Source organism: Salmo trutta, chromosome 27, assembly GCF_901001165.1.
Source record: "Salmo trutta chromosome 27, fSalTru1.1, whole genome shotgun sequence".
NCBI classification, from domain to species: Eukaryota; Metazoa; Chordata; class Actinopteri; order Salmoniformes; family Salmonidae; genus Salmo; species Salmo trutta.
This window is the reverse complement of record NC_042983.1, coordinates 41,980,137-42,005,616: the sequence shown is the minus strand read 5'-3', so window position 1 is coordinate 42,005,616 and position 25,480 is coordinate 41,980,137. Positions and strand designations below refer to the sequence as shown.

The 25,480-nt window shown below is 45.5% G+C and overlaps 1 protein-coding gene across 1 annotated transcript in view; it reads left to right on the top strand.

Moving 5' to 3' along the window:
• Positions 1–532: 532 nt before the first annotated feature.
• The window catches only part of LOC115165108 (BMP-2-inducible protein kinase), a 62,270-nt gene continuing 37,322 nt past the window's right edge, over positions 533–25,480 (top strand). Inside the window, exons 1-2 of the mRNA XM_029718142.1 lie at positions 533–804; positions 1,572–1,745. Of these exons, the coding sequence (XP_029574002.1) occupies positions 1,592–1,745 (154 nt within the window). The 5' untranslated portion in view covers positions 533–804; positions 1,572–1,591. The remainder of the gene's footprint in view (positions 805–1,571; positions 1,746–25,480) is intronic.

Below are 25,480 nucleotides of genomic sequence, written 5' to 3'. Positions count from 1 at the left end.
TAGGTTGTCAACTGTCTGATTGGACCGTAACAAACCAATCATAACAATAGGAGGGGACGGACAGAGCTGGGTTAGGTTGTCAACTGTCTGATTGGACCGTAACAAACCAATCATAACAATAGGAGGGGACGGACAGAGCTGGGTTAGGTTGTCAACTGTCTGATTGGACCGTAACAAACCAATCATAACAATAGGAGGGGACGGACAGAGCTGGGTTAGGTTGTCAACTGTCTGATTGGACCGTAACAAACCAATCATAACAATAGGAGGGGACGGACAGAGCTGGGTTAGGTTGTCAACTGTCTGATTGGACCGTAACAAACCAATCATAACAATAGGAGGGGACGGACAGAGCTGGGTTAGGTTGTCAACTATCTGATTGGACCGTAACAAACCAATCATAACAATAGGAGGGGACGGACAGAGCTGGGTTAGGTTGTCAACTGTCTGATTGGACCGTAACAAACCAATCATAACAATAGGAGGGGACGGACAGAGCTGGGTTAGGTTGTTAACTATCTGATTGGACCGTAACAAACCAAACCACCCACTTATTTGTGCTGCTGAGTGTGAAGAAGGAACTGGAAGTTTACCGAGTCTGCGCCTCGCTGCTATCAACAAGACACGAGGCCGAAGACATAATAAAAATTGCATCGAGCCACCGGAATTATACGGGATATTTTGTAATGAACGGGAGATTTCGGTGGGATTGAACGATGGCGGTTACATGTGGTCTGTAGGAAGTGAAGACAGATAACCATCAAGCCTTCAGGGAAGTGACCCAGACAAGTAGCGGTGCTGAAGGCAAGTGGGGGTTTTGTTGTTTTTTTCCCGACCAAATCGTTTGACAAAGGAGCAGTAGGACATGTTATATCCAGTCGCATACCGTGGCTCACAACACCGGTATCGTGTTATATGCTGTTTTTGTTATTGTTGTGCATTAACATGCCTTGTAGCTGTTGTTGTTGAAGCGTCTGCCTGCAGACTGTCTGCAGACTGTTTTGGTGCAGCAACGCCTGCATGGGTACCTGGTAGCCCCCCACACACACACACTAGCTGCTGTTACACTGGGTCTAGCTAACAGCGTGGATCTACTGTCACATTATCTCGTTTCAACGTCAAAAAAGAGAGAACTAACGAGCACATTTTTTAGTTGTTACCTCGGGAAGCAGAGTGTTTAAGCCAGATAGCTAGTTCAAACCGCTGAGCAGTCGGTCGACAGGAGCGACATTTCCTGGTCTGGTAACTTCTCGCTGTGTCATGACATTAAAGTGCAAGTCAAGTCATTTCAAAGAGTATGCACGATAACATTTAGCACGATAACAACATTTAGCACGATAACAACATTTAGCACGATAACAACATTTAGCACGATAACAACATTTAGCACGATAACAACATTTAGCACGATAACAACATTTAGCACGATAACAACATTTAGCACGATAACAACATTTAGCACGATAACAACATTTAGCACAAGTAGAGAAGGAGGGAGGGGGGACAGGAATAGTACATTTACATTTTGGCTACTGTCGACTGTAGTTGAACCAAAGGACTGTATTTTATAGGTCAGTCCCGACAGCAGAGAATGAAGAAGTTCTCCCGTATGCCGAAGTCTGAGAGCGGCGGGCCGGGAGGCGGTTCCGGTACCGGGTCGACCTCTGGAGCCGTCAGTAACTACATTGGGAAAGTGTTCGCCGTGGGCCGGTATCAAGTCACGGTGGAAGAACTCATAGCAGAAGGTGTGTATCTCTTTTTATATATATCGTTAGGTTATTGCACGTAAAGTACAGAAAATCAAAATGTTATTGGTCACATACACATATTTAGCAGATGTTATTGCGGGTGTAGCGAAATGCTTGTGTTTCTAGCTCCAACAGTGCAGTAGAATCTAACAATACACAAACACACGGATCTTAAGTCAAAGAATGGCATTTATAAATATTAGGATGAGCATATCTATCTGAAGGATAGAATATATGTAGAGGGATATTTGAATAGGATGGCCTTGACCCAAATACAGGGCAGTCAGATCCCTTGACTTTTTACACATTTTGGTACGTTACAGCCTTATTCTAAAATGGATTAAATACACTGTTTTCCTTACCAATCTACACACAATACCCCATAATGACAAAGCGAAAACAAATTTGCAAACAATAAAAAAAAAAAACAGTATTCAGACCCTTTGCTATGAGACTCGAAATTGAGCTCAGGTGCATCCTGTTTCCATTGATCATCCTTGAAATGTTTCTACAAGTTGATTGGAGTCCACCTGTGGTAAATTCAATAGATTGGACATGATTTGGAAAGGCACACACCTGTCTATATAAGGTCTCACAGTTGACAGTGCATGTCAGAGCAGAAACCAAGCCACGAGGTCGAAGGAATTGTCCGTAGAGCTCCGAGACAGGATTGTGTCGAGGCACAGATCTGGGGAAGGGTACCAAAACATTTCTGCAGCATTGAAGGTTCTCAAGAACACAGGGGCCTCCATCATTCTTAAATGGAAGTGTTGAACCACCAAGACTCTTCCTAGAGCTGGCCGCCCGGCCAAACTGAGCAATCGGGGGAGAAGGGCCTTGGTCAGGGAGGTGACAAGAACCCGATGGTCACTATGACAGAGCTCTAGAATTCCTCTTTGGAGATGGTAGAAACTTCCAGAAGGACAACCATCTCTGCAGAACTCCACCAAATCAGGCCTTCATGGTAGAGTGGCCAGACGGAAGCCACTCCTCAGTAAAAGGCACATGACAGCCCACTTGGAGTTTACCAAAAGGCTCCTAAAGGACTCTCAGACCATGAGAAACAAGATTCTCTGGTCTGATGGTCTGACGGTGGCCTGAATGCCAAGCATCACATCTGGAGGAAACCTGGCACCGCTCATCACCTGGCCGATACATCCCTACAGTGAAGTGTGGCGGCAGCATTTATTTTTTATTTATTTAATGATGGGTCGCCACTGTTTTTAATATTTTGTATTTATTTTTAACTAGGAAAGTCAGTTGAGAACAAATTCTTAGTTACAATGACGACCAAAAGGCAACCTGCGGGGACAGGGGATGAAAAATACAAATACATTTTTAATAAAAAAATATAGGACAAAACACGCATCACGACAAGACAACACTACATAAAGAGAGGCCTAAGACAACAGCATGGCAACAACACATGAGCATCATGCTGTGGAGCTGTTTTTCAGCTGCGGGGACTGGGAGACTAGTCGGGATCGAGGGAAAGATTAACGGAGCTAAGTACAGAGATCCTTGATGAAAACCTGCTCAGGACCTCAAGCTGGGGTGACGGTTTGAACTCTTTGGCCTGAATGCCAAGCGTCACTTCTGGAGGAAACCTGGCACCATCCCTATGGTGAAGCATGGTGGTGGCAGCATCATGCTGTGGGGATGTTTTTCAGCAGCAGTGACTGGGAGACTAGTCAGGATCAAGGCTAAGAGGAACAGAGCAAAGATCCTTGATGAAAACCTGCTCCAGAGTGCTCAGGACCTCAGACTGGGGGCGACGGTTCACCTTCCAACAGGACAACGACCCTAAGCACACAGCCAAGACAATGCAGGAGTGGCTTTGGGACAGGTCTCTGAATGTCCTTGACTGGCCCAGCCAGAGCCCGGTCTTGAAACCAATCGAACATCTCTGGAGAGACCTGAAAATAGCTGTGCAGCGACGCTCCCCATTGAACCTGACAGAGCTTGTTAGGATCTGCAGAGAAGAATGGGAGAAACTCTCCAAATACAGGTGTACCAAGCTTGTAGTGTCATACCCAAGAAGACTTGAGGCTGTAATCACTGCCAAAGGTGCTTCAAGTAACAGACGCATCTCAACAGCAACTGTTCAGGGGAGACTGTGTGAAACAGACCTTCATAGTCGAATTGCTGCAAGTGGGCCGTGACGGTGGCACTGTGTTATCGTGTGTATGAATGAATAGTCGGATGCAATATGTCTAAATACTGGTCTGCTGTGCTCTGTCTTCCGAACGTCAGCCACGGAGAACGAGAGCCTACAGTCCATGTTAGCAGCGGTGTCCGGCATCGACGGCACTGTGTTTTCTCCTCAAAGAAGGTGTTATAAGTTGTTCGCGAGCACAACATCGGTCGGTGTCTGTGACATGCCCTGTACCCATGCAGTACATATACTTCCATCCACTGGCTGTTTTTCTTCAATAAAGGGGTTTAAATCCCACCATTTCACCACAAGGGATTCAGCTGTTCTGTCCTACCAAGCAAAAAGGCAGTAACTGCTCATAGCGTGGAACTGAGGAAAAAAAGGGCTTTTATTTACCTTGGTTACACAGTAACTTGATACAGTTACTGCTAACGTGACCCCCATTTTCTCATATACAATACAGAATACTTGTCCATATGATTAAGCATGTATTTAATGTAGCAAAAATGACAAATTTGACACAATTAGCAGTTACTGCCTTTTGTTTGCTTGGTAGGGCAGTATTGACAGCTGCTCTTTTTCCCAGAAAATAAACAGGGAGGAAAATTTGTTCTACATTATGTATTTCTATCTAGAACTTTCCACAATATTGCCTTTTTTTGAACATGGGCCTACACTCAAAGCCTCACCCCTCTGTTGTATTTAGTTGACTGTAACATTAGAAAAGGGCACAAGTCCTGCAGAAATGACCCGTCAAAAGCTTACTAATACTAACTAGGTCTAATCTGGTGTAGTCAACATCTGGCCTACAGACTGCTTCCTGAGCCATACAGGTGTTCTGCTCTCACCTAGCAACAAGTCACTGACTAACCACTTTAACCTGTTCTACAGCTTGTGGTTTTAAAAATAAACAGCTGGCTGTGCATGGTGAGGTGTGCTGTGTGTGTTCATTTGTCTGCTTTTTCTTTTTTGGCTGTTCGGGGCACACCGTTTTCTCGAGGCAAGCTGAAGTCCACACCCTTTTGGTCGGTAATTGGTTAACGGTAGGGTCTCTTGAATAAAGTCTTGGTTAACGAGAGGCGACTCATGCAAAACATTTTTTTCCCCCTTGCGAAATACTAGTTAGATAATCTTCACGTATCACTAACACAGTGTTTTTAAATTTGGCATTTTTTATTTTATTTACTCTAGTCATTTGAAACTAAAATATCATTAAGTCTTAGTTACTTTTGTCATTTGAATAATGTAGCTGTCCCCATACGGCCCCTCTCTCCTCGTTGTCCCCATACGGCCCCTCTCTCCTGGTTGTCCCCATACGGCCCCTCTCCTCGTTGTCCCCATACGGCCCCTCTCTCCTCGTTGTCCCCATATGGCCTGGTGGCGTCTGTTAGCGGGTCGTTACTGGTGTGACTGCACTCTGTGTCCCTCTAACCCTGCCGTCCCTCTAGCAGCCTGGTGGCGTCTGTTAACGGGTCGTTGCTTGGTGTGACTTCGCTCTCTGTGTCCAGAACTAACTCGATGAATGATTCTCAGACCCCCCCTTTGTCCTCCCTCCCTCTCCATACCCCCACTTCTCTGTTTCCTCTTGCCATTAGTCAGTAGCAGCTGTTCAATGAAAAGCACTAGATTCCCTCGAAGCCTCAAACAGAGAATATTTTCTAGTCTATAGGTGGAAGTAGTGTGAGTTACCTAACCTTAAACGTTTTCTCTATCCTTTGCCAAGCCCCCCCCCCCCCAAAAAATAGGTCTTTTTGTTGATTTGCCTTGACACATAGTCTTCCCTGTGGCTCAGTTGGTAGAGCATGGTGTGTGCAACGCCAGGGTTGTGTGTTCGATTCCCACGGGGGGCCAGTACAAAAAAATAATGCATGAAATGTATGCATTCACTACTGTAAGTCGCTCTGGCTAAGAGCGTCTGCTAAATGACTAAAATGTACATATAACGTGTGCATGTAAAACATGCTGTTTTTAACGCTAGTCATTGTATGCCAGTGATCTACTGATGAAGGAGCATGCAGACAGCAGAGTGGTATCTAGTGATGAACAGGAACCTGATCATTTCCCCCTTCGTCTACGCTCACCAGGGCCTCTGTTCTGAGACAGTGACCTCGACTTGATTATGATAAGCACATTTTAGTCACAGGAAGTCATCTGTGAGCTAGTCACCATTTGGCCTACTAGTAATCTCTCTTCCTTCGACTGATCGCTCGGCTGACACATTTCTCGACTTCTGTAAGTTCCTACTCGGTCGTCTCAACGCCGTTCGAAGCGATAGCCTAAAACTCCTCTGTTTGGTTCACGTTTTATATTGAGGAGTTGTAGCAGCGGCCCTAGTACTGTAGTACTACAGTAGTATTTTCCCGTTCAATCTGTATATCTTCATTCTACAAGATTATGCAAATGTAATATTTTAAAACATAACATTTAACAAGGCTATAGACCGATAAGCATGACTGATTTTAAAATGTATTTCTATCCACTGTTATTTCCAGTAACGACTAGGCTAAAAATGTTGTTTTTTTTGTAATGATAATGTTTTTGGGGCATTATTTTTTTTATCAGCTTTTAATTTACTTGGCCGGCTAATGGAAACTCCTGGTGTGTGTGTGTGTGTGCGCGCGCTTGTCAAACAGCCAACGTTTACATTCAAGAGAAAGTTCTAGGAAATGTCTCCTGCCCCCCCCCCCCTAGTCAACAACAAGACCAGCCATTTCTGTCACTATCACCTGTGTTAGTTCCACCTCATCTGCAGTGTTTAGTGTAATGAGGTCTGTTGTGTGTCCCAAATGCAATGGCACCATACCCCCTATATAGTGTACTACTGTTGACAGGGGCCCATAGTGCTCTGTTCTAATGTAGGGCACTATATACAGTGTCTTCAGGAAGGATTCACACACTAACTTTTAATTGTAATTTCTTTTGTCAACGATCTACACAAAGTAATGGAAAGTAAAACATATATATTTTTAAGTATTCAACCCCGAGAGTTAATAGATGTTAGAAACACCTTTGTCAGTTATTTTAAAGCTGTGAGTCTTTCTGGGTAAGTCTCCAAAAAGCGTTTACACACCTAAATTGTACAATATTTGCACATTTTGTTTTTAAATTCTTCAAGCCGTGTCAAGTTGGTTGTTGAACATTGCTAGACAGCCATTTTCAAATCTTGTCGTTTTTAGATTTTCAAGCTGGTTTTAAGTCCACTGAACTAGGCCACTCAGGAATATTCAATGTCGTCTTGGTAAGCAACAGTGTGTATTTGGCCTTGTGTTTTAGCTTGTCCTGCTGAAAGGTAGATTTGTGTCCTAGTATCTGGTGGAAAGCAGACTGAACCAGGTTTTCCTCTACGATTTTTGCCTGTGCTTAGTTCTTCCTTTCCCTTCTATCCTAAAAAACTCTCCAGTCTTTAATGATAACAAGCATACCCATAACATGATACAGCCACCACCATGCTTGAACATATGAAGAGTGGTAGTCAGTGATGTTGGATTTGCTCCAGACAAAAGGTTAATGTCTTTGCTACTTTGTTTTGCAATATTACTTTAGTGCTTTTTATTGTGAACAGAATGCATCTTTTGGGAAAAATGTATTTTCTGTTCAGGTTCCCTTTTCACTCTGTCATTTAGGTTCGTATTGTGGAGTAACTACAATGTTGATCCATCCTCAGTTGTCACCTAATAACTTCACCATGCTCTAAGGGATATTCAGTGTCTGCTTTATTTTTTTATTTATTCTTCCATCTACCAATAGGTGCCCTTTTCTTTGTCAAGGCATTGGGAAAACCTCCCTGGTCTTTGTGGTTTGAATCTGTGTTTTAGAAATTCACTGCTCGACTGAGGGACCTTACAGAGACGTTGTAGTCATTTAAAAAAGTCACTTTAAACATTATTATGGCACACAGTCCATGTGACTTGTTAAGCACATTTTTACTCCTGAACCTATTCAGACTTGCCATAACAAAGAGGTTGAATACTTGAGTCAAGACATTTCAGCTTTTACATTTTGTAAACATTTTCTAAACAAATAATTGCACTTGACATTGTGTGGTATTGTCTTCAGGCCTGTAACACAACATTTTTTTGGGGGGGGGAATAGTTGAGGTGTGAATACTTTCAGAAGACATTAGCATTCTGTAAATGGTAATGAATGGGTGGATTGTATCTCCTTGTCCTACTCTAGCACCCTATGAAGAATGCTGCTGGTACGCTGCATCTCTGTCTCTCATCGCCTCTTTGTTCCAAATGTATTTTTGCTACTAACTCAACTCATTGCTTGTGTCCCCAAATGCCACTCTATTCCCTACATAGTGCCCTACTTTTGACCAGAGCCCTATTGGCCCCTATAGGGTACCATTTTTGAGTCATCTCATTATCCATCCAGTCGGTGTTAGGGTAGGCATTGGGCCAAGTGGTGGGATGGGACTTGGAAGATAAAAAGGGAGATCAGGGCTGGATTCATTGAAGTTGGTTATAACGGCAACAGTAACAAACTACACAGAACAGCGTTTTGATAATTGCAGGCGACAAAATGAGATGCCTCAAACATGTTAAGTTCCCCAGCAAAAAAACCCCAAAAGTTGTCACTTACACAGAAGGGGAACTAACAGTCACTAACAACCTAAATGAAACCTGAGGTGTTCTGAAACACTCCTGGGGGTGTCCACTGAAAGTTGACTAGCAACAACAACTGGGACCTAAGACCCCCCACTAAATTTACCCAAGAAGAGGCAAACAAAAGGGAAAAACCCACACCAAACTAAAAGACAGGAAGCGAACCAAAAATGGTGAAGAAAACAACCGGTGAAGATCAGATAGAGGATTGTTTTTCCTAGAAATCACATGGGGAGAGCCAACCTAAGGTGTTAAACCCTCCACATCTCTCAAGATAACTGGAGCACTGGGCCAGTCACTCTTAAATAACACCTGGGCCAGCAAAGGTGTAATACAACATGACTAACGAGGTTACACTAATCGGTGTGCCTAATGTCAAACCTTGAAATATAAATGGGAAAACCAAAGCTTGTAACTAGGGTTGCACATTTAGGGGAATATTCAGAAGTGGAACCTTTCTGTTGGAATTAATGGAAATATATACAAATTAATATTGATAACATTTTAAGTGTCTTTTTTTAAAATTTAATTTAATTTTTTAAATCTTTTTTTGTTGCATAGGATATATTTACCATGTAATATGGAGACAGAAACAAACTTTTACCTTATCATAAGTAGACATGGCAAATGATTAAATCCTTCCAATAAAATGTAAAAAATAAAAAACCGTAAAAGTTTTGTTACGAATTGAATTTGAGTTGAATTCTTCACAGCTTTGGTTGTCTTCCTCTCAGGCTTCCATGTCTTCTCCCTGGACCTCCTCAATGTCCACCTCTTGAACATCAGACTCTGAGGCCTCATCTTCACTGTCACTTTCCAACCTTGTTGAGGATGGCTCGTTGTCAGGCTCAAAAAGACTCAAATTTGACCGGATGGCCACCAATGTTTCAACCCTTGTATTGGTCAGCCTGTTGCGTGCTGTTTGTGTGTGTGTGTGTGTGTGTGTGTGTGTGTGTGTTCCCAAACAAAGGACCAGTTGCGGCTGATGTTGGTGGGATTTGGAGGATGATGGAGGCAACAGGGGAAAGAGCCTCAGATCCACAAAGTCCCTTCCACCAGGTGGCTGATGAGATATGTTGGCACGACTGCCATATTGCATCTCCATCCCAAAGCCCTTGCTTGGAAGTGTACTTCGCCATACTGCCAAGAACCTTGCCTTCATCCAGGCCAAGGTGGTGAGACACGGTAGTGATGACACCATAGGCCTCTGCACCAGACAGGATGCTCTTGCCAGCGTAATTGGGGTCCAACATGTACGCTGCGGCATGTATGGGCTTCAGGCAGAAGTCTTCACGCTTTTTGATGTATTTCAGAACTGCAGTTTCCTCTGCTTGGAGCAACAGTGAAGTGGGCAGGGCAGTATGGATTTCTTCTCTTAAATCTGCAAGCAGAGTCTGAACATCAGACAGGATGGCATTGTCTCCCTCAATCCGTGCAATGGCTACTGCTATAGGTTTCAGGAGTTTCAGGCTGCTTACCACTCTCTCCCAAAATACATCATCCAGGAGGATCCTCTTGATGGGGCTGTCCATATCGGCAGACTGTAATATGGCCATTTCTTGGAGAGACTCCTTCATGACAACACCACCCCAACAGGTGTTGCTGGGCAGCTTCAATGTAGTGCTCTTATTCTTCTCACTTTGCTTGGTGAGGTAGATTGCTGCTATAACTTGATGACCCTTCACATACCTAACCATTTCCTTAGCTCTCTTGTAGAGTGTATCCATTGTTTTCAGTGCCATGATGTCCTTGAGAAGCAGATACAATGCATGAGCAGCACGGCCAATGAGTGTGATGTGAGGGTAGGACTCCTCCATTTTAGACCAAGCAGCCTTCATGTTCGCAGCATTGTCTGTCACCGGTGCAAATACCTTCTGTGGTCCAAGGTCATTGATGACTGCCTTCAGCTCATCTGCAATGTAGAGACCGACGTGTCTGTTGTCCCTTGTGTCTGTGCTCTTGTAGAATACTGGTTGAGGGGTGGAGAGGATGTAGTTAATTATTCCTTGCCCACGAACATTTGACCACCCATCAGAGATGATTGCAATACAGTCTGCTTTCTCTTTTTTTTTGCTTGACCTTCACTTGAACTCTGAACTCTGCATCCAGTAAAATGAGTAGATAAAGCATGTCTGGTTGGAGGGGTGTCTGCTGGGTGAAGAACATTCAGAAATCTCTTCCAATACACATTGCCTGTGAGCATCAGAGGTGAACCAGTTTGTATACACAGCTCGAGCAAGACATTCATCAGCATTTCTCTGACTTACATTCCTGAGTCAACCTTCTGATTCCGGGAGGACCATGAGCTGTTTGCTATCAATAAGGGGTCTGATTTATTATTTTCACCTCGAACAGAGGTTGCTTGTTGTGAGCGCTGAGGGAACTTTATGCACTTGGCCAGATGATTCTGCATCTTTGTTGCATTCTTCACACATGATTTGGCACAGTATTTGCAAATGTACACAGCTTTTCCTTCTACATTAGCTGCAGTGAAATGTCTCCATATATCAGGTAGTGCCCGTGGAAATTTCCTGTAAAGATTAGAAGAAAAAAAATACAATTCCATGTACAGATAAATAGTTAAGCAGTTAGATTAAACAACTCCTTTTGTAAGATAAATGTTTTTAAATGAAACATGTATGGAAACAGGTGAATTAACACTCCTCAGTTAGGCTCAAGCAAGCTAAAAACCCACATGGTAGCAAAAACGAACAAATTGTTAACAAGTTAGAAATGATTTAAACACACGTTGCTGTAGGTTACTAGTTAACAAAAAAATCATGTACGTCATATAAAATATATTCACCCCACTCAGTATTGTAATCAAAACTAACCAGAAAGCATGTAGTCCCTGGTTTAGACAGTGTAGTAGTGTGGGCTCAATAGCATCTCATTAGTGTGCAAGATCTTGAGAATCAGCTGTACATGTGATGGAAGAATGCACTGTGCTTGCAGAGGGTTGCAATTCCATTGAATCACGGATAGTTTTAACAAACTATTTTCCACAAGATCTAGAATTGCCTTGTGTATCCCACAAAAAAGGTTCACTGTGTTATAAGCTAACTTTATTTTTTGTAATTTTTTTTAATGAATTTTGATTTACTTCCCATGGGGAAATGATTCCAATTTACCGGAAAGTTTCCGACTCTTTGCAGAGGTGAGACCGAGTCATGTGACTACCTGTAACACAAATGATCAACTGCAAATGAGAACAAGGTGTATTTAGTTATCCTTCAGCTACTCCCTTAAATCTGAATTATTTTTGCGGTTACTTACAGGGTTTAGGTGCCCCAGCCTGAGAATTACAATGGCAGAAAAATCCCTGATTTTTACCTTGATTTAACATGCATGTGTAGCCTACTCATATTTTTGCAACACTCAATTGATCTGGACACATGTTTATTAAAAGAGAACTTCCCCCCACGAGGCTTTCCGTGGTAACAGGTTCTCGTTCACTCCATGCCACATTAACTAACAGGCTGAGGTTTATATTTGACCCGTTGAACACAGCACAGTGAATGTGCCATATGTACCTACGGCACATAGCAAAAACCTCCTGCACCAGCTTCAGGCTATATGTGTTTTATGCTCCGTAGTTGGATTTTAAATGTTTGTGGAAGAGGGAAGTCATGCTGTGGACAGACATCATGAATCCAATTTTATAAAAAAAATTTAACGGACACATTGTTCCAATGACCTTGAATGTGAACAGATAGGTGACATCCCAAATGGCACCCTATTCCCAAAATAGTGCACTACTTTTGACCAGAGCCTTATGGCACCCTATTCCCTACATAGCGCACTACTTTTGACCAGAGGCACTAGGCTATATAGCAGTGTTACTCAATCTTTTGTTGTTGTAAGGGGGTCACTTTGGTTTGAGGCAGTCTTTTAGAGGGCCTCAGATTTTTTTTTAAATGTGTTACTTTTCTTCCAATATTATCAATTGAGAGTAAATTCAGAGCAATAGAACACATGCAATTGATTTGATGTACAGCACATAACAAATACATGTGTGTCATATATAATTTTTTTTTACAGGCTACATCACATGTATTAGACCCATATTAAGGGTTACCTCAGTAGTTAGAGGAGAATGTCCATTCTGCTCCTTGACTGAATTCATTCTCAATTTATAGTCTGTTGCTATCCTTGTGAGGCAATACAGGTCTTCATTGGTCAGTCTGTTTCACAATGGTCATTGATGAAAATGTGGCTTCACAGGAACAAATGATGACAAATGTCACTTTTTTTTTTTTTGCACACTGTTTCAAAAGTGGATACTGTCTGACACAAGGCAGAAATGGGTAACACCTGATCTTAGTTCACCTTGCAATTTGCCTGCAGCTCCACTAGCTCACTCTCTATTCCAGCACGGTCAGGACAGAGGCCTGTGATGACTGGGGTCAGAGAGGACACTATCTCACTCTCTAGTCCAGCACGGTCAGGACAGAGGGCTGGGGTCAGAGAGGACACCGGTCAGGACAGAGGGCTGGGGTCAGAGAGGACACTCTCATTCTCTAGTCCAGCACGGTCAGGACAGAGGGCTGGGGTCAGAGAGGACACCGGTCAGGACAGATGGCTGTGATGGCTGGGGTCAGAGAGGACACCGGTCAGGACAGATGGCTGTGATGGCTGGGGTCAGAGAGGACACCGGTCAGGACAGATGGCTGTGATGGCTGGGGTCAGAGAGGACACCGGTCAGGACAGATGGCTGTGATGGCTGGGGTCAGAGAGGACACCGGTCAGGACAGATGGCTGTGATGGCTGGGGTCAGAGAGGACACCGGTCAGGACAGATGGCTGGGGTCAGAGAGGACACTGGCACATGAAAGGGGGTTCTCAATGAAGTTGAAAACTCGTACTCCATCATATCCTTGAATCTTGACTCCAACTCTTCCAACAAATGCATCATAGATAATGTTTTAGTATGTCTGGGGTAGATGTGGTGACTGCTGAGAGTTTTGGGAAATGAACAAACTGTCATGTATGAACAGTGTGGTGACTTTTATTCTGAAATGCTGTTTCCACACGTAGTATTTTTGTCTGGAGTTTTAGCTTTCCCTTGGAGCTGGAGATTCACTGTGTTCAGGTGGCAGGTGATGTCCGTTAAAGAAATCTAGCGTTACTATCCACTGTGCATCATCCAGCTCCTCTCTCTCCGCTGGCTTGGTCTTTAATATCCACTGTGGATCATCCAGCTCCTCTCTCTCTCCTCTGGCTTGGTCTTTAATATCCACTGTGGATCATCCAGCTCTGGCTCCTCTCTCTCCTCTGGCTTGGTCTTTAATATCCACTGTGGATCATCCAGCTCTGGCTCCTCTCTCTCCTCTGGCTTGGTCTTTAATATCCACTGTGGATCATCCAGCTCTGGCTCCTCTCTCTCCTCTGGCTTGGTCTTTAATATCCACTGTGGATCATCCAGCTCTGGCTCCTCTCTCTCCTCTGGCTTGGTCTTTAATATCCACTGTGGATCATCCAGCTCCTCTCTCTCCTCTGGCTTGGTCTTTAATATCCACTGTGGATCATCCAGCTCCTCTCTCTCCTCTGGCTTGGTCTTTAATATCCACTGTGGATCATCCAGCTCCTCTCTCTCCTCTGGCTTGGTCTTTAATATCCACTGTGGATCATCTAGCTCTGGCTCCTCTCCTCTGGCTTGCAACAAGTTCACGGATTTGAGGGAGTATCAAGAAATCTTTCTGAAACAACAGCCATCTCACCTCCACCTGTATAAATATCAAGTCGCCTTATTCTGTCTGGTATTCCTCCAGAAACTCATGGAATTACCGGTGATTTCAGTGCCCTCGCAATAATGTTAACCACGCGCACGACTTGCTCCTTCACATTCTTTGAGTTTAGCCGCAAGTGCTTCCTGATGAATGATGCAATTGAAACGTAACACATTTGGGACTATCCTCTCTTTCTCATCAGGCCTATGAGTCCCTTCTCCTTCCCTCGCATGTTTGAGGCACCGTCAGCGCACACAGATGCCAGATTTTGACCAGTCAACAACAACATAATAATAATAATAATAATAATAATAATAATAATAATAATAATAATAATCAGCAAAAAATGTATCAAGGGCTTTCATATTATCCTGTCCTTGTGTTTTGTCCCTGAAGGAGCAGTAAACATGAAAGTTCCCTCAGAACGAGTCGTTCAGAGGGGAAGTGGACCCAAACACACAACTGGACAACGTCACTTACATCAGTGCTTGATTTTCCCCAAATATTTGCATTGCGTCACAAACCCTGCTTCTGCGGTCATTCGGTGGCATTGGTATATATGTTCTAAAGAGACGACGCTGTAATGACAGACGACATGTAGCCTAAAGTACTGAATTTGTATTTTTTTACAATATTAAATCACAACCGATGCGTTTTTGATTCTTATTAAAAGAGATGTAGTCCAAACACGAGAACACTTTCCTTAAAGCGTATTTAAAAACCTAGGCGGACCTTATAGCCTACTTTCAGGAAGACTGAGATAATGAGTTGACGAGGAAAGGATGACTGGGGGGGAGAGATTTGTCAATTTCATACAATCATTAAAATACAAACCAATACGTGACTCGTCCATAGCGTATTCATCAGCGTTGATTTAGTCTATATAAATATTATGTCATGCCAGGTTTGAGAGGATTGGTGCATTATAAGCCACGACCTTTTCTACTACTGTTGAATAATTCATGAATGGACACATTCAACCTGGTTTTTAAGACTTTTATTTTTATTTATTTACTAGCAAACATTGAAAGTCTGCATTGTATTAAAGGAAGTCCACATATCAAGTGCTGTAGGCTGGCGTTTCTGCACCCCCAGGGCGCCTGTAGGCTGGCGGTTTCTGCACCCCCAGGGCGCCTGTAGGCTGGCGGTTTCTGCACCCCCAGGGCGCCTGTAGGCTGGCGGTTTCTACACCCCCAGGGCGCCTGTAGGCTGGCGTTTCTACACCCCCAGGGCGCCTGTAGGCTGGCGTTTCTGCACCCCCAGGGAGCCTGTATTCAATTACCGTCACAGCCCTAGTGACAATCTTATGTAATTTCCTAGGTTATTGTCATCTTTGTGCTGTTGAAAAATTGTGTTTTTACTGTAATAAAAGTACCTGGAAGACAACTGAACTGACTGTAACTGTTGAACAATAGATTTTAAAATGTTGATTTGTTCAGTTTCACCATCAGCAATAGTTTTGGCTTAAAGTGTGTGTGTGTGTGTGTGTGTGTGTGTGTGTGTGGCCATTTTTGATCATTTGATAGATGGAGTGAAATCCAAAGCTATTTATTCATTGGGTAATATTATAGCTAATTTTTCTAAACGATAAATATGATGCATGACTTGCTCAAACACTTAATCTGCAAAAATGCTAAATTGGTCATTTCAGGTCCGTCCCCCTCCCCCCCCCCTCGCTTCGGTCCATATGAACGTAGTTATGAGATTTGATGAACGTAGTTGCATCTGTCACTACATTTAATTGACGTTATGGTTTCCACTATGTAATGCAATCGGACTGAATGACCTTTCACCTTACTAGAGCAGCAGCAGCTGCTTTTAATCAGGTCATTACTGCCATTGGGCAGCTCTATTTGGAGAAAAAAAGACAGGGCAGTGGCAGAACCTCTGTAGTTTTACTAAAGCTCAAGGAGGAAAAAGACAGGGCAGTGGCAGAACCTCTAGTTTTACTAAAGCTCAAGGAGGAAAAAAGATGGGACGCCAAGACATGCTACCATATATGACCAGGGTTAAGCCTGGCGGCTCACAAAGACTTGGATACAGTCACATGCACACACTTTTCCTCTTACTACTTCTGTGGTGCTCTGCTCCATACACACCTGGGTTGCATTCATTAGGGCACGCTAGCACAACACATAACAAAAATGTTCAGGTTTGTCCCTCCCTGTTAGTGTCCCGTGTGGCTCCGGTGCTTAATGAGCTGACCCCTGGAGAATGATTTTTAACTAAAGAAAGCTGACTGCATAGACCTTCATGCTTGTCGTTCACATTCGCCAGACAGATGTTGCCGTACACACCGGAATCGAGATGTAGTGCGAGGAGGAGGAGGGGGGGGGGGGAAATGAGGTCAGTCAAGTCTGAAGGAAGAGGCTGGCGTTTTCACTCCGCTGTGCCGTGCATCAGCTCAGACCAGTTTCAATTTCTACCCTTTGGTTGTTAAGCACCCCATGTTTCCATTGCATCCAGCTCAGGCCGTTTTTGATTGTTATCCTGAATATTATTATAATTTTTTTCCTGCACTTGTTTGTTTAACCGCTCATTTCAGTGTGTGTTGTCCTTGTGTTAGGTCAGTGTATTTTATTATTTTCTTATTATTTTCCCCTGATTTCCCCCTCCGGTATGAACAGGCTCGTGCAGTAGCCTCCATCTTCCACTCTGAATGAAAGCTGATCTAAAGGGAAGCCAAAAGCAAGTCTGTTGAAAACAGCAGAGTAGGCTGCCTTATCCTCCTTCCTTCCCTCCCTCCCTGCCTTATCCTCCTTCCCTCCCTCCCTGCCTTATCCTCCTTCCCTCCTTCCCTCCCTGCCTTATCCTCCTTCCCTCGCTGCCTTATCCTCCTTCCTTCCCTCCCTCGCTGCCTTATCCTCCTTCCTTCCCTCGCTCGCTGCCTTATCCTCCCTCCTTCCCTCCCTCGCTGCCTTATCCTCCCTCCTTCCCTCCCTCGCTGCCTTATCCTCCTTCCTTCCCTCCCTCGCTGCCTTATCCTCCTTCCTTCCCTCCCTCGCTGCCTTATCCTCCTTCCTTTCCTCCCTCGCTGCCTTATCCTCCTTCCTTCCCTCCCTCGCTGCCTTATCCTCCTTCCTTCCCCCCCTCGCTGCCTTATCCTCCTTCCTTCCCCCCCTCGCTGCCTTATCCTCCTTCCGTCCCCCCCTCGCTGCCTTATCCTCCTTCCGTCCCCCCCCTCGCAGCCTTATCCTCTTTCCGTCCCCCCCTCCTTTCCTTCCTACCCCCCTCGCTGCCTTATCCTCCTTCCTTTCGCTGCCTTATCCTCCTTCCTTCCCCTTCCTTCCCTCCCTCGCTGCCTTATCCTCCTTCCTTCCCTCCCTCGCTGCCTTATCCTCCTTCCTTCCCTCCCTCGCTGCCTTATCCTCCTTCCTTCCCTCCCTCGCTGCCTTATCCTCCTTCCTTCCCCCCCTCGCTGCCTTATCCTCCTTCCGTCCCCCCCTCGCTGCCTTATCCTCCTTCCGTCCCCCCCTCGCTGCCTTATCCTCTTTCCGTCCCCCCCTCCTTTCCTTCCTACCCCCCCTCGCTGCCTTATCCTCCTTCCCTCCCCCCCTCGCTGCCTTATCCTCCTTCCTTCCCTCCCCCCCCCTCGCTGCCTTATCCTCCTTCCTTCCCTCCCCCCCCTCGCTGCCTTATCCTCCTTCCTTCCCTCCCCCCCTCGCTGCCTTATCCTCCTTCTTTCCCTCCCCCCCTCGCTGCCTTATCCTCCTTCTTTCCCTCCCCCCCTCGCTGCCCTATCCTCCTTCCTTCCCTCCCCTCGCTGCCTTATCCTCCTTTCCTTCCCTCCCCTCGCTGCCTTATCCTCCTTTCCTTCCCTCCCCTCGCTGCCTTATCCTCCTTCCCTTCCCTCCCCTCGCTGCCTTATCCTCCTTCCCTTCCCTCCCCTCGCTGCCTTATCCTCCTTCCCTTCCCTCCCCTCGCTGCCTTATCCTCTTTCCGTCCCCCCCTCCTTTCCTTCCTACCCCCCTCGCTGCCTTATCCTCCTTCCTTTCGCTGCCTTATCCTCCTTCCTTCCCCTTCCTTCCCTCCCTCGCTGCCTTATCCTCCTTCCTTCCCTCCCTCGCTGCCTTATCCTCCTTCCTTCCCCCCCTCGCTGCCTTATCCTCCTTCCGTCCCCCCCTCGCTGCCTTATCCTCCTTCCGTCCCCCCCTCGCTGCCTTATCCTCTTTCCGTCCCCCCCTCCTTTCCTTCCTACCCCCCCTCGCTGCCTTATCCTCCTTCCTTCCCCCCCTCGCTGCCTTATCCTCCTTCCTTCCCTCCCCCCCTCGCTGCCTTATCCTCCTTCCTTCCCCCCCCCCTCGCTGCCTTATCCTCCTTCCTTCCCTCCCCCCCTCGCTGCCTTATCCTCCTTCCTTCCCTCCCCCCCTCGCTGCCTTATCCTCCTTCCTTCCCTCCCCCCCTCGCTGCCTTATCCTCCTTCTTTCCCTCCCCCCCTCGCTGCCCTATCCTCCTTCCTTCCCTCCCCTCGCTGCCTTATCCTCCTTTCCTTCCCTCCCCTCGCTGCCTTATCCTCCTTTCCTTCCCTCCCCTCGCTGCCTTATCCTCCTTCCCTTCCCTCCCCTCGCTGCCTTATCCTCCTTCCCCCCCCTTATCCTCCCTTCCCCCTCGCTGCCTTATCCTCCTTCCCTTCCCTCCCCTCGCTGCCTTATCCTCCTTCCCTTCCCTCCCCTCGCTGCCTTATCCTCCTTCCTTCCTTCCCTCCCCTCGCTGCCTTATCCTCCTTCCTTCCTTCCCTCCCCTCGCTGCCTTATCCTCCTTCCTTCCTTCCCTCCCCTCGCTGCCTTATCCTCCTTCCTTCCTTCCCTCCCCTCGCTGCCTTATCATCCTTCCTTCCTTCCCTCCCCTCGCTGCCTTATCATCCTTCCTTCCTTCCCCCCCTCGCTGCCTTATCCTCCTTCCTTCCTTCCCCCCCTCGCTGCCTTATCCTCCTTCCTTCCTTCCCCCCCTCGCTGCCTTATCCTCCTTCCTTCCCCTCCCCTCGCTGCCTTATCCTCCTTCCTTCCCTCGCTGCTCCTTCCCTCCCTCGCTACTTCCTTTCCCTCCCTCAGGATGGATGTTGTCACTCCCTTTTTCTTCTCTTCTAAAAGGCTTGTCGACAGTAAATCATCTGTCGGGTGAAGTACGTCACTGTTTCCCTGCTTTTCTAACATCCTGTACTGGGCCCTGTGCCATGGTACACTAAGCATGCAAAGTCTAGTCTAGTAGGTATTTAACCAAAAGGACCGTGTCTGTTAGGGTCACAACTCTACTCAAACCCCCCCCCCCCTCTCTCTCTCCCCATCCCCATGTTCTACAGAAGATAGAAACGGGCAGGTTTGGAGAAGACCCAGCTCTAATACAGAAGCATGTTCTATGAAATATACTGAACCCGTATATGAACGCAACATGTAAAGTGTTGGTCCCATATTGTTTAATGAGCTGAAATAAAAAGATCCCAGAAATGGTCCATACACACAAAGTTTGTTTCTCTCAAATTTTTGTCCACAAATTTGTTTAAAACCCTGTTCGTGAGCATTACTCCTTTGCCCCCCAAAATTATCCATCCACCTGACATGTGGCGTATCAAGAATCTGATTTTTAAACAGCATGATCGTTACACAGGTGCACCTTGTGCTGGGGACAATAAAAGGCCACTCAAATGTGCAGTTGTCACACACACAACATAATAGCACAGATGTCTCACGTTTTTGAGGGAGTGTGTAATTGGCATGCTGACTGCAGTAATGTCCACCCAGAGCTGTTGATATAATATAGTAAATCATGTATTATTTTTCAACTTGAACACAAGGCCAAATCTACACTGGAGTTGCTTACCAAGAAGACAGTGAATGTTCCTGAGTGGCCGAGTTACAGTTTAGACTTAAATCTACTTGAACATCTATGACAACACTTGAAAATGGTTGTCTAGCAATGATCAATAACCAATTGAACAGAGCTCAAATAATTTAGAAAATAATAAATGGGTTAATGTTGCACAGTCCAGTTGTGGAAAGCTCTTAGAGAATTACCCAGAAGGACTCTCGGCTGCCAAAAGTGCATCTACAATGTATTGACTCAAGTACCTATGGAAATGAGTTTTCCGTATTTCATTTTCAATACATTTGCTAAAATGTCTAAACATGTTTTTGTCATTATGATGTACAGTGTATTCAGACCCCTTCACTTTTTCCCCCCACATTTTGTTACGTTACAGCCGTATTCTAAAATGGATTAATTTAAAAGTCATTATCAATCTACACACTATAACCCATAATGACAAAGCACATTTTTTTTAACGTTTTTTTTTTTTTTTGAAATGTTTGCAAATCTATTAAATAAATGGATGCCTTTACATCAGTATTCAGACTTTGCTATGACACTTGAAATTTTGCTCCGGTGCATCATGTTTTCATTGCTCATCTTTGATGTTTCTACAACTTGATTGTAGTCCACCTGTGTTAAATTCAATTGATTTGGAAAGGCACACACCTGTCTATATAAGATCCCACAGTTGACAGTGCATGTCAGAGCAAAAAACAAGCCATGAGGTCGAAGGAATTGTCCTTGGAGTTACAAAACAACAGGATTGTGTCGAGTGCACAGATCTGGGGAAGGGTACCAAAACATTTCTGCAGCATTGAAAGTCTCCAAGAACACAGTGGCCTCCATCATTCTTAAATAGAAGTTTGGAACCACCAAGACTCTACTTAGAGCTGGCAGCCCGGCCAAACTGAGCAATTCAGGGGAGAAGGGCCTTGGTCAGGGAGGTGACCAAGAACTCAATGTTCGCTATGACAGAGCTCCAGAGTTCCTCTGTGGAGATGGTTGTCCTTCTGGAAGGTTTTCCCATCTCTGCAGCACTCCACCAATCAGGCCTTTTATGGTAGAGTGGCCAGGCGGAAACCACTCCTCAGTAAAAGGCACGACAGCCCGCTTGGAGTTTGCCAAAAGGCAACTAAAGGACTCTCAGACCATGAGAAACATGATTCTCTGGTCTGATGAAACAAGATTGAACTCTTTGGCCTGAATGCCAAGCGTCACTTCTGGAGGAAACCTGGCACCATCCCTATGGTGAAGCATGGTGGTGGCAGCATCATGCTGTGGGGATGTTTTTCAGCAGCAGTGACTGGGAGACTAGTCAGGATCAAGGCTAAGAGGAACAGAGCAAAGATCCTTGATGAAAACCTGCTCCAGAGTGCTCAGGACCTCAGACTGGGGGCGACGGTTCACCTTCCAACAGGACAACGACCCTAAGCACACAGCCAAGACAATGCAGGAGTGGCTTCGGGACAAGTCTTTGAATGTCCTTGAGTGGCCCAGCCAGAGCACGGACTTGAACCCGATCGAACATCTCTGGAGAGACCTGAAAATATCTGTAGCAACGTTACCATCCAACCTGACAGAGCTTGAGAGGATCTGCAGAGAAGAATGGGAGAAACTTCCCAAATACAGGTGTGCCAAGCTTGTAGCGTCATACCCAAGAAGACTCGAGGCTGTAATCACTGCCAAAGTACTGAATAAATGGTCTGAATACTTATATATTATATTATTCGTAATACATTTTTGAAAATGTTTTGCCTTGTCATTATGTGGTATGGTGTGTAGGTTGCTGGGAGGGGACTATTTAATCTATTTTAGAATAAGGCTGTAACGTAACAAAATGTGGAAAAAGTCAAGGGGTCTGAATACTTTCTGAATGCACTGTATTGTGTGTAGAGAGGGGGGAGGGAGAAGAAATGTATCTTTAATCCATTTTGATTTCAGGCTGTAACACAACATGGTATAAGTGAAGCGGTATGAATACTTTCTGAAGGCCCTGTAACCTTCAGTATCAACGAGAACCTACTTCTAACACATCTGTTTTTGTAGCGCAGTGAAGAGTTGCCAACTCGGTGACACCTCCCTCCTCCCCCCCCCCATAACCGCAATTTAGAAGTTCACCCTGTAACTCTCTGTTCTTGTAGGACATGTTTGTTCTGTTAACAGACGCTGTACAGATATGATAGTCCTAGTTTTGTAAACTTATCTTGTGAGATGGATGATACATTTTAGTCTCCTTTTTTTCTTTCTTTTTAAATGTTTTTTTTGAAGGGATGACGACTATGTATGGCCCACTTTGAACGTTTTTGTTTTAAACAGGTCCTGGGGATTGAATGATTTGTTAGCTGATATTCTCTGCTTTCTTCTCTTTTCTCTCTGCATGGAACCTTCCATTTTAATCTCAGTGCCATTCCAGAGCCCCATACAGGGTCTTTTGGCAAAGAGCCACCATCACCTCTCTTTAGGCTTATAAATATCCGATCTATAATCTCTCTCACTCACACACAGGGAGAGTAAGGACGACTATGGTTAAAACCACCGTGGTAGTTGTAGGCTAGGCTAATAGTCCTGATTTTGTATATATAAAAAAAGTAAACATTTTGAAGGGGGGGGGGGTGTATTTGGCTAAAGTGAGAATCATTGAGGGTTTCAGTTTCCAAGCCTTTCCTCCAGCCCCCCCCCCCCCCCAGACAGCTTTACTGATTTGATGTACTCTTGATGATTTTTAACTACAGATGGGCTTGATGATTAATTGACCAATTGAATCAAGTGTGCTTGTATTGGAGTACACCAAATGAGTGGAGGTTGAGGAAAGGTTTGGGGGGGGGGGGGGGGAAGACTCTGAAATAAATGCATGTCTAGACTACTAGTGTTTTTGCTTTATTACAGCCATTCAGAAAAATGGGCCAACCTGCTTTTACAGCATAGCTCTATTTTAGTGCCATGGGGTTTGCATTCGTTCCACCCGCGCCTCTCAGCTATGGAAATGGTGAACGTCATGTGACGTTGGTTCTAGAGATCTGTCGTGCAGGGCTCCTATGGTCAAATTTGAATTTTCCTTTTTCAAATGCTTGGATGCTGCGGCTTGTTTTACATAAGGTTCACAGCTGGAGAGGAGCAGGGCGAGGTTATAATGGAAGCCAGTATTTTTAGCTGTGTACCAAAACAAGTGGGGGGGGCTTCCATTTTTGCTGATAAAAGTAAATCCTAGACTGTTGCTTTAAAGCAAGAGGCTAGTGTCTCTCTTTTTTTAAATCCACAAACTGAGGCCACATTGTGTCCAGTGATTTTTAGGCTGTGTATCATGTTTGACATCCTTGTAACAAATGGGTTTTCTAGAATAATTAGACCGAATTCTATTTATAAAAAAATATATATTTATTTATTTATTTTTTAAATATAGGATAAAGCTGTTATACAGTAGAGGCGTCATAATTACCCTGCCCGTCTTGTCAACAAACATGACAGTGTTCCTCATCAAAGGGTTTCCGTGGATTCCAGAACACCTGGAAAGTTCCAGAAAGTGATGTGTTCCGTCAAGGGGGGCAGATCTACTCTCCTGGTGCAGAATCTATCAGCCACACGCCAAAAGCAAGCCGTGCTCCATTTTTTTATTTTTTAGGTCCCACAACCATCTATATCTGCGTAGTAGTTCTCCATCGTCATCATGTTGTAACTTTGGAATAATCTTTTTAAAACGTTGCTATCGAAACACAATTTTTTTTTTAAACACCATTTTGAATTGTTACATTGATTGGGCTTATAAAAGCACACAAGGAGCTGTAGCAGCGCTCGCTCTACACGGACTGGTATTTTAATCAATGAATAGGATAAAAATAATTTATTTTCTCAATGGGATTTTTCATCTCCCGGACAATTGGCCCGGCGGCAAGACCTCATGTCTAACTGAACCCTTACTTGTTTACAGTGTCTGTACAGAAGATTCTGTCTGGTGGTAAGGAATAATGCTCTCTCTAGCAGGAGGGGGGAGACTGGTGGATGGAATAATGCTCTCTCTAGCAGGAGAGGGGAGACTGGTGGTATGGAATAATGCTCTCTCTAGCAGGAGAGGGGAGGGAGGGGGGAGACTGGTGGATGGAATAATGCTCTCTCTAGCAGGAGAGGGGAGACTGGTGGTATGGAATAATGCTCTCTCTAGCAGGAGAGGGGAGACTGGTGGATGGAATAATGCTCTCTCTAGCAGGAGAGGGGAGGGAGGGGGGAGACTGGTGGATGGAATAATGCTCTTTAGCAGCAGGGGGAGGGAGAGGGGAGACTGGTGGATGGAATAATGCTCTTTAGCAGCAGGGGGAGGGAGACTGGTGGATGGAATAATGCTCTCTTTAACAGGGGAGGGGAGGGAGACTGGTGGATGGAATAATGCTCTTTAGCAGCAGGGGGAGGGAGAGGGGAGACAGGTGGAATGGAATAATGCTCTTTAGCAGCAGGGGGAGGGAGACTGGTGGATGGAATAATGCTCTTTAGCAGCAGGGGGAGGGAGACTGGTGGATGGAATAATGCTCTCTTTAGCAGCAGGGGGAGGGAGACTGGTGGATGGAATAATGCTCTCTTTAGCAGCAGGGGGAGGGAGACTGGTGGATGGAATAATGCTCTCTTTAGCAGCAGGGGGAGGGAGACTGGTGGATGGAATAATGCTCTTTAGCAGCAGGGGGAGGGAGACTGGTGGATGGAATAATGCTCTCTTTAGCAGCAGGGGGAGGGAGACTGGTGGATGGAATAATGCTCTCTTTAGCAGCAGGGGGAGGGAGACTGGTGGATGGAATAATGCTCTCTTTAGCAGCAGGGGGAGGGAGACTGGTGGATGGAATAATGCTCTCTTTAGCAGCAGGGGGAGGGAGACTGGTGGATGGAATAATGCTCTCTTTAGCAGCAGGGGGAGGGAGACTGGTGGATGGAATAATGCTCTTTAGCAGCAGGGGGAGGGAGACTGGTGGATGGAATAATGCTCTCTTTAGCAGCAGGGGGAGGGAGACTGGTGAATGGAATAATGCTCTCTTTAGCAGCAGGGGGAGGGAGACTGGTGGATGGAATAATGCTCTCTTTAGCAGCAGGGGGAGGGAGACTGGTGGATGGAATAATGCTCTCTTTAGCAGCAGGGGGAGGGAGACTGGTGGATGGAATAATGCTCTCTTTAGCAGCAGGGGGAGGGAGACTGGTGGATGGAATAATGCTCTCTTTAGCAGCAGGGGGAGGGAGACTGGTGGATGGAATAATGCTCTCTTTAGCAGCAGGGGGAGGGAGACTGGTGGATGGAATAATGCTCTCTTTAGCAGCAGGGGGAGGGAGACTGGTGGATGGAATAATGCTCTCTTTAGCAGCAGGGGGAGGGAGACTGGTGGATGGAATAATGCTCTCTTTAGCAGCAGGGGGAGGGAGACTGGTGGATGGAATAATGCTCTCTTTAGCAGCAGGGGGAGGG